This window comes from Etheostoma spectabile, chromosome 22, assembly GCF_008692095.1.
Source record: "Etheostoma spectabile isolate EspeVRDwgs_2016 chromosome 22, UIUC_Espe_1.0, whole genome shotgun sequence".
NCBI classification, from domain to species: domain Eukaryota; kingdom Metazoa; phylum Chordata; class Actinopteri; order Perciformes; family Percidae; genus Etheostoma; species Etheostoma spectabile.
Window position 1 is genome coordinate 3,949,868 of NC_045754.1, and position 9,722 is coordinate 3,959,589.

Below are 9,722 nucleotides of genomic sequence, written 5' to 3' on the forward strand. Positions count from 1 at the left end.
CTGTGGACAAAAGACGGAACCAACCATGAATTTAAATTTATATGACGTATATTTATTCCATTATAAAAGTAAACAAAAACAGTAAAGGTCTCTGTTCTCCTTCCTGTGTGTCTTGTCCCCTCCCATCATCCCTCAGTACCGACACCAACATGTGTTTAAATAATGCTGACTTGAATTTAACAAAATGTATGTGTCTGGTTGAAGACATCAACCAGCTGATCTGGTCTAGGTTCGGTTTTTGAAAAGTGTCATGCTGAGGTCATGCTGAGCCTTTAGTCTGCTCTCTGCCAATTGGCGACCCAATAAAACGGGTCTGCGACCCATTTTGGGTCCCGACCCAAGTTCGGGAAACATTGCTGTAGGCTAAGTGACTGGGAAGATAAACGATATGCTCAAATAAGTAGTTATCTGGAAATGAAAATACATCTACATTCAGGGCCTCATCATCTCTTGACGTACAGTATGTTTAACTCCCTGCGAAGTAGTAGCCTACAGCTTCTTCATCAACGGGATCGTCGACAAAAGGAAATGCCACGCTCAAGGAAACCAACGTTTTATAGTCTGTCTAACATGGTTAATAAACATGTTTGTTTTATCCATGCAGATGACAAACTGCGCTAAAATGCTTCAATACAGACTGAATGAGGAAATGAAAGGGCGCCATGTCAGAGGGAGAGAAAGTTGAGGTTTCCTTGAAGAAAACCTGCTCCCGACCAGGTTAGGGTCACAGACTCAGTTAGTTAGGTTGAGTTACCGCTCTTTCTGAAACGGGCTGGAGTCAGCCCTCTCTCTCTCTCTCTCTCTCTCTCTCTCAGGTTTGATTTACACTACTTCCCTTTCTGAAACAGAAAACCCAGATTTTCCCTCATCTCAGGGTTAAAAAAACTCAGCGTTTTCACTAAACCTGCTTTCTGACACGGACCCCAAGTTGGCCGGTTTGTTTTTGTTGCCGTTTGTAGAGCCTGGGCTGTCCACAGATACCGCTTTTTTTATTTATTTTTTACAGTGTGTTCAGGGGACAGGCACCTAGAGAATAGTGAGGAGATGTTGGCCGTATGTGACAAAAAAATGTAGCCTAAAAAACGTGTGACATCGCTTGGAGCACTTTTAACTGTAAAGCATGCGATCAGCCTTTCACTGGTCCTGGAATAGTTTTAAAGCGTTTATTTACTGTTAAGTAACATAATGATTAATACGAGATGTTAGACTTGTTTTACATTCAGTGGATTTGATGGGACGGTACTTTTGTGAGCGGTTTACCCTTTTAGTAAAAATTTGCTGTTGAACAGTAAAGATGAAGGTTTTTTAGGTGACACCGTTTGATCCTAAAATAAAATCCCATAACTTAATAAACTGGAAGTGCTTTTTCAACATAACTGAGTCAACCTGAAAATAGGTAATCCTGTCGTCATGCTCCATGGATTCAACAGATTTCCCTTCACAGGTGAATGACAAGATGCATGCTTTTTACTTCTTTTTAATGAAATTCTTTAAGTCTCCCTCCGTTAAAAAATGGGTTTTTCCTCATGTTACTTCACTTTATTGTTAGATCACGGTGCAAAATTATGTGTGTATAGTTTGTCTTCACATTTCATCTTAAGGAGGAGAGTTTTAACTTATATCTCAGTTTAAAGCGTGGACATCGATGCTTTGGAAGCCAACGATACTTGAGTAGAATTTTAATTGTGAGCTCATTTTTAGTTTTTTTTTTTATGGATATCATACATATGAAACAATGTAATTACTCAAAGCAGACACATTTTACATCTCCTCAAGCACATGTTTTCAAAATAATTTAAACATGTTCCTGTATTGTAATTTATTTGTACTACAATGTAATTGTTTTTTTTATTTAAGTTTTAAAGTTGAAAGGTTCTTTCGTAGTCACCTTGGATGATATTTCTCTCATTTCTTATGACGAAATATCTTCTTTTTGAAAAAGGTTTAATTGGAGTCTAAATCACAAGTTAGAAATCTTTATGATGTTGTTACTGTATCTGACCTACGTCCTCTTTCCCGTGTACACACACACACACACACACACACACACACACACTTCTCTCTCTCTCTCTCTCTCTCTCTCCTCTCTCTCTCTCCTCTCTCTCTCTCTCTCTCTCTCTGTCTGGGTTTTCTATTTTCAGTTTTTAGTTTTTTTGTTATGAGTAAATTGAACTTTTTTATGAATCATATGAAACAATTTAACTACTCAATGCAAATACATTCTACATCTCCTCAAGCAAATGTTTCTAAATTAACTCAAACACGTATATGTTCCTGTATTGTAATTTATTTGTACTACAATGTAATGCTTCTTTTTTTAAAGTTTAAAGGTTTTTTGTAGTCACCTTGGATGATATTTCTCTCATTTCTTATGACGAAATATCTTCTTTTTGAAAAAGGTTTAACTGGAGTGTAAATCACAAGTTAGAAATCTTTGTTATGATGTTGTTACTGTATCTGACCTACGTCCTCTTTCTCACACACACACACACACACACACACACACACACACACACACACACACACACCCCTGCCCCTCTCTCTCTCTCTCTCTCTCTCTCTCTGTGTTTTCTATTTTCTCCTGTGTTTCTGCAGCTGCCGCCTGTCCGTCACGCTGACTGTTGGCAGAAGGTCGCTGGCTTAAAGCCCTCAGCCTTCTTCTCACCCCCAGTCAGCCATGAAGCTTCAGGGCGCAGCACTGAGCACCCTGTTCCTGCTCGCTCTGCTCTCGTCTGGTGAGTTACCGTTTTAAAATTTCACCCAAAGGCTTTAACTTGTGTTGTAAAACTTCTTTTATCCAAAGTTTGAGGGAGCTAAAGTTCCACAGACGCTCGTTAAGACAGCTCAAACTGACTTTTTGTAGTATTAAAGCAGCAAATGTTTGGCGTTAGTTGTTAATATTGCTATTAATTTTTATTTTTTAATGCTTAAACAAACCATTCAGTGTTTTTCCCCTCTCAATTATTTGCTTACAAGGTTAAAAAAAAAACCTGCTTGTAACTAAAACTCGCGGTTGAAAACTTTTTGAAGCTCTTCTCAGTGAAATTTTATAAACTCTGAGAGTCATTATTCAATCATTTAGGGAATCAACAAAATGAATCAGCAATGATTGAAGTGAATCAATTTTAGCTTAACTGGTTTTAGCTTCTTAAAGATATTTAATAGTTTTTTTTATAATAGTAATAACAAAGCAAGCATTTGATATGTCAACTTGGGCTTTAGGAATTTTTGACATACATTTTTGTAAAACTATTTTATGACATTGTTAGAGAATTGTTAGTTGCAGCGCTTCCTTAGCTCTTTCAATGAAGAAGAAGTTTTCAAAAAAATGAAATTGCAAGACAAAAAAAAGCGTTACTTTATTGTAGCTTTCTGGAACGTCTGTCTTATCAGTAAATAAATAAACACGGCTGTGTGGTAAACTAGAAGTGTTTATAGAGGGGAAAGGTCTGCCAGTTATTGGCAGTGTGGTAGGTGGTATTACAGCAGCAGTGTCGTATTTTGAACACAGAGCAGCTGCATTGATGCCCTGAAATATGATCGGCATGGAAGTTTTCACACACTCTCTCGGACACTGTTTGTCTTTGTGTGTTTAAATGATAGAGCTGTGGCCTCGAAAACATGAAAACAAAATATATATTTCTATTTGTGTGTGTGTGTGTCTCAGAGTGCTGGGGCAGGAATGAGGAGGAGCGTCTGATCAACTACCTGATAAAAGAGAAAGGATACAACAAAGAGCTTCGTCCCGTGGAGAAGCAGCAGGAAGCCGTCGATGTTTACCTCGCACTCACACTCTCTAACCTCATCTCTCTGGTACAGACCTACAAGTGTGTGTGCAAGCATGTGTGTGTGTGTATGGTTTGCTGGAAAAATTCTGCTTTTAAAGTGAAGCTCAACATGTACCTTGGCTGGGTATCCTTGAGACATTTCGGATACTCCTGCAGATACTAACACCAGAAAAATACTTACTTAAAAATACTTTTTTCACTGTGAGATTAAGCATATCCTTTTTTTTTGTAGTTTAAAACAGTTTTTGATACTCCAGTTTCTCTCTAACACAGAACAAGCAAGTTTTAAAAGACAAAATGTCGGGATGAAGAGTTGGTCTTCTTTAATCTGGTCTTTATTCTTTATTTGTAGAAAGAAGTCGACGAGACTCTGCTGACCAACGTATGGATAGATCATGTAAGTAAATGTTAATTTTTCCCCTTTATAATGACTATCTTTCCTGAAGGATTTATCTCCAATAACTATCAATGTGTGTGTGTCTGCTGATAGACTTGGACGGACTACCGGCTGTCGTGGAATACGACAGAGTTTGACGGTATCGAGATGCTTCGTCTGCCGACCAACATGGTTTGGCTGCCGGAGATTGTGTTGGAAAACAAGTGAGATTCCTTCTTGTTTGTTTTTTTCATGTGTGGAAAGAAATCCTTCCAAAGCTGTAATAAACACAATGTCATTCTGTCATATAGCTATGATACTGTTACTTTTGGAAAACTAAACTTGCATTGAGAAGTACTTGTTTTACTCTTTTTATATTTCAAAACCCAGAATAATCAAGTAATTTTGGCACATTTGTGAAACTTTCTGGGCTGAAATGTTTAATAACAAATAGAACTGAAGAAAATGCAAGAGGAGTAAAAATGTGTGATTTTATTTACATAACAAACTATAAACTGGGGGAAGCAGTGCTTCTTCATATAAAACTCGGCTTTGTGGTGTGCCCCAAGGTTCAATCCTTGGTCCTCTTTTGTTTACTTCTTCTTGGCGGATAATAAAAGCTTTTGATCATGTCATATTTGTGTGTCGTAATCCTACCGTTTCTCGCTGCCAGTAACGACGCCCAGTTCCAGGTGGCCTACTACAGTAACGTACTGGTGGACTCTACAGGTCTCTGCTACTGGTTACCTCCCGCCATCTTCCGCTCCTCTTGCTCCATCAACGTCAACTACTTCCCCTTCGACTGGCAGAACTGCACGCTTAAATTCACGTAAGGTGCTTAAACCAGACAATATGTACTGTCTGGTGAACATATTTACTGTACATAAAGACTGTAGTACATTTAAGACACTGATGAACTTGTCTGAAATAGGACACTTGGACAAGGTTGATCTAAATATGTTATATTAAGATAAAGCCTACCATGTTTAGATATTTACTTTGTGTCCAAATATCATTTAAATACTTAATTTATGGAATCTACTTTCTCTGATTATGACTGTACTTGGATTATAGTTGTCAAAAAAATGTCATTTTTGTACGATGATGTGGTTTTCAAAATATTCCAGATACGCAATAACAGATTACAGATCAGAATAATGACGTGTGAACATACTGAGAGAAAATCAGGATTCAGATGTTGATTGTTTGATCATAAAGGAAAGTTGAGCGTCTAAACCATGAGTTAAGAGCTTACAGCAAGATGAAAGCAAGAAGCTGTAAAACCAATGCTTTTTAACACAGAAAGCACAAATAATCCTATGATAGTTTTAAACAACTTCAGACGTTTGTGCAGCTAAAAAAAAACTGTTTTTCATGGTCACGTGTAGATTTTTGTAGTCAAGGTCTTCCTCAGGATACTGCTCATCAATTTGATTTTAAACTCTGTTTCCCTGTTGCTTTGCAGCTCTCTGACTTACAACGCCAAAGAGATCAGGATGCTGCTGAAGGAAGAAGCAGACGAAACCAGCAAATGGACGGTGGAGTGGATCATCACGGACCCTGCTAGCTTTACGGGTAAGTGTCCCCCTGATTTCTCACTCATATTTTAAGATTTCAGGATGTTTAACTAGTTTATTGATGCATCAGATTGCAGACTGTGTTCAACTTTACAACTAACATTCGGTCCTGTTAGCATGTAGGTGTGGGGGAGCAAAAGTAATGAATAACAAAGTTTCCAATGTATTTTTAATAGGTTTGATGTTTTTAAAAACATCTGCACATCACAACAACTTTCCGATACCTTTCACCTTTTGAAATAATACCACACCAATTTAGTGTAGAGCAGATACAGTGTCCTAAAATGTTTACTGTACACAGAATAAACCCTTTGATTTATGGAAGACATAGGACATTTTTGCCTCATTTGTGCATGGGATCCTATTAACAAAGCTGTGTTTTAAATTTTCATTCATACAACAGTTTTTTTCCGGTATATTAAACCCTCCTTTGCTGCTACGATGGGTTTAAAGTTATGCGGAAGAATCGGGGCCCTAGCCAGACTTTTAGAAATACCGACGTCATGAGTTCGACCCACCATACCTTAGACATGTTTGACTCAACATTTCTTTAAACGTTATCTCCCTTCATGATGGTCTAAATGCTGTTTTCAAGAATTCTCCACGGTAACATGAATACCATTTGCCCGATTTCCCTTTTATTTCATTTGAATTAAACCAAACATTTTGTCACTTGTAGATACTGACTTTAAAGTTAATCTACTTTTTTTTTTTTTTTAAACAAACAAGAAACTTCCTTTCAGGTTGTTAAATATCTCTATTTCCAGACTCAATATTGAGGACATGACCTCTGGGAAACATCAATTATAGTAGAGGATATCCGTCTTAATGGTCTGAACCTCATTCTCCGTCTGAGTCCTGTCATTTACGTTGTTTTCCGCGCTGGTTTTCGACAGAGAATGGTGAGTGGGAGATCATCCACCGACCAGCGAAGAGAAACACCTACAAGCACATTCCCATGGAGAGCAACAAGCACCAGGACATCACCTTCTACCTGATCATCAAACGCAAACCTCTCTTCTACATCGTCAACATCATCATTCCCTGTGTGCTCATCTCCTTCCTGGCCTCGCTCGTCTACTACCTGCCCGCTGACAGTCAGTGCACATTTTTTTATTTTTTAACTTACCTCTATGAGAACATGAAGGGAATTCTGTTTCGTTATGAGGAAAATACTTGTCTTTTTTGTACCACTGACCTTTTTAAGGATGCACAAATCTTTATTTTTATTATTATTTGAGCATTTGTGAGCAACTCGATTTGAGCTTATTATGATTTTATGTTTTTAGACTAGTTTAGATTAGATTAATTAACCTTGCATTTATGTTAGGTTCAAAGACTTGGGTGGTAAAATAACGCACGGACACGGAGTTGCCTTTTGTGACTTTGCAAAGGGGGAAAAGTGCCGAAACATGTATTCAGCAGTCTTTTTCCGGCCCTCTCATCCCCTGTGCGGCCGTTTTATTAAGTGGGTGTGCACAGAAAATTGATTTACGTAATGGGTGTAGTATGTAGTTGTTTAACATAAATGTGGGCTAAAACATCATTGTTTTACATAAAAGTGGGTTGGTAAATCATAATATCTGCTCTACTATTGGTTAAAGAGAAACTGGGTGTGCTAAACAAGTTTTAAGGTCAACACAGTTCACTGAAGTAATAATAAAGAAACAATAACTCATTCACACAGTCACAGCTGCAAATTAATCTAATCTCACCCTGCTGGTCAGAGACAGAAGTGTCTCCTCGTCTCAGTGTTCTTCTTCATCTCTCAAGGTTTCAAAATATTCACATAATAACTTTTAAGCAATACTTGTTCAGTTTTCATACAATAGAACTCTGTTCAGTCTCCAAAATTTACAGTATCAAACATTCACTGTAAATGTTGAGTGCTGCAGAGACGGGAACTGAAATCGGAAATGCGCTGACCTTTGGTTGGACATTTTGACATGTGATTGAAACTCATACATCCTATTTTTACCACAAGAGCATCTTCCTTTTCTTCCCAGTTTTTCTTTTTATTGCAAAAGATTTTATTTTAGATTTCCCTATGTCATATACACTTTGCACGTTGTCAAAACAAAGACCCACAATCCTAACTAGAAAACAAAACACACATTAATTCAACATACAAAAGTATCTTCATATCATGTCAGCTCAACTTAAAGGAAACGCATGAAATATTAACATTAATGTACGTCACATATACGCTGTCTGTCTGTCTGTCTGTCTGTCTGTCTGTTTGTCTGTCTGTGTAGGTGGTGAGAAGATGACTTTGTCCATCTCGGTGCTGCTGGCTCAGTCTGTCTTCCTGCTGCTGATCTCTCAAAGGCTGCCGGAGACTTCTATGTCTGTTCCACTTATTGTCAAGTAAGTAACGCACACACAAAATGAGTAAGAAAGCCACAAATGAACGCAGTACTACACACATAACGAGAGCTCTCCCGTATTTCTCAACTAAATTTAAGACATCTTCTTTGAATGCGTGTGTCTCAGATATTTGATGTTCATCATGGTGTTGGTGACCATCGTGGTGCTGAACTGTGTGGTTGTCCTGAACCTGCACTTCAGGACCCCGAGCACACACGTCATGTCAGACTGGACCAAGAAGGTCACACACACACACACACACACACACACACACACACACACAGACACACACACACAACATCAGACACAGACACACACATACTCCAATGTGTGTAAACTGTAGTTTTTGTAATTGCACATGATGACTTTAAAACCTGCTTCTGCAGTTCTTCCTCGAGCGGCTGCCCCGCATCCTGCGTATGTCCCAGCCCTCGGAGCCGGAGCCTTACTGGGACGGAGCGTTGCCACGGCGATCCAGCTCGGTGGGCTACATCGCCTCGGCGGAGGAGTACTACAGCGTCAAGTCCCGCAGTGAGCTGATGTTTGAGAAACAGTCGGAGAGGCACGGACTGACGGCACGAGCCACGCACGCAGCAAGTACGTCCAATAATATCAGTGAATACTTTTTTTTTTTTTTTTTTTTTATAGATAATTTTTTAGGGCATTTTGGCCTTTAATTGATAGGACAGTTGTAGACAAAATTATTTGCCTGATTCTTTTATTATTTTTCTGATGATTTTAGTTTTATTAGTTATTTGAGGCTATAAAAATGGGCTGAAACGTCATGATTGACAACTGGGATTGACTTGTGATTGGTCAGGCGGTGTGTGGGCGGGACTACGATTACCGCAGCTCCCGGTCACTACTGCGCAGACTCTGGTTGCTTCCCATGTTGCTTATTTGATAGCTCCTCGACTCCTCAGTCCTCGGCTGAACCAGAAGTTGTTCTATCGTCACCTCAAAGCTCTAATTTCGGTCCCGAGAAGCGAGCATCAAAGAGGGATCATCGAGGAGCAATAGGCCAGGATACAGGATAGCAGCCTTCCTGGAAGCCGTGCAGCTGAAGGAGTTGCTAAGGGAGGCAAGTGGAGGAGTCAAGGAGTCAATTTAAGCAACAAGAGAAGCACCTTATGGCTTCACATTGCAAGATAGCTGCACTCGTGACTGGGACTTTTTGGATCACTTGCGTATGTACAGCAGGAGGAAGTGAAATTGCGTTGTTCATCTTAATTAAAGCCCCTGTGTGAAATAGGACAAGAGCACAGCGCTCTGAGTGCCTTTTTAGGATTAATGTATTTCATATCATGATGTTTGTAGATAGATAGATAGATAGATAGATAGATAGATAGATAGATAGATAGATAGATAGATAGATGTTTATTGATCCCAAGAAAAATGGGAAATTCCGGTGTTACATCAGCAAAATCAGTCACACAGCACAGAATATAAATATAAATGAAATACTTGGAAACATATACATACATACAATATACCAGAAATAATAATATGAATAAAACAAAAGAACAAATATTTGAATATTTACAGGATGGGTAAACAAAAATGTGCAGCTGCTTAAATAATAATGTGCTAAAACGAATGCTAAATGAGTTGCTT

The 9,722-nt window shown here is 38.7% G+C and overlaps 1 protein-coding gene across 1 annotated transcript in view; it reads left to right on the forward strand.

Moving 5' to 3' along the window:
* The first annotated feature begins 2,511 nt into the window (after positions 1-2,511).
* The window catches only part of chrnd (cholinergic receptor, nicotinic, delta (muscle)), a 10,687-nt gene continuing 3,476 nt past the window's right edge, over positions 2,512-9,722 (forward strand). Inside the window, exons 1-10 of the mRNA XM_032504539.1 lie at positions 2,512-2,735; positions 3,668-3,813; positions 4,141-4,185; positions 4,279-4,388; positions 4,838-4,993; positions 5,630-5,739; positions 6,638-6,838; positions 7,997-8,108; positions 8,235-8,349; positions 8,495-8,705. Of these exons, the coding sequence (XP_032360430.1) occupies positions 2,678-2,735; positions 3,668-3,813; positions 4,141-4,185; positions 4,279-4,388; positions 4,838-4,993; positions 5,630-5,739; positions 6,638-6,838; positions 7,997-8,108; positions 8,235-8,349; positions 8,495-8,705 (1,264 nt within the window). The 5' untranslated portion in view covers positions 2,512-2,677. The remainder of the gene's footprint in view (positions 2,736-3,667; positions 3,814-4,140; positions 4,186-4,278; positions 4,389-4,837; positions 4,994-5,629; positions 5,740-6,637; positions 6,839-7,996; positions 8,109-8,234; positions 8,350-8,494; positions 8,706-9,722) is intronic.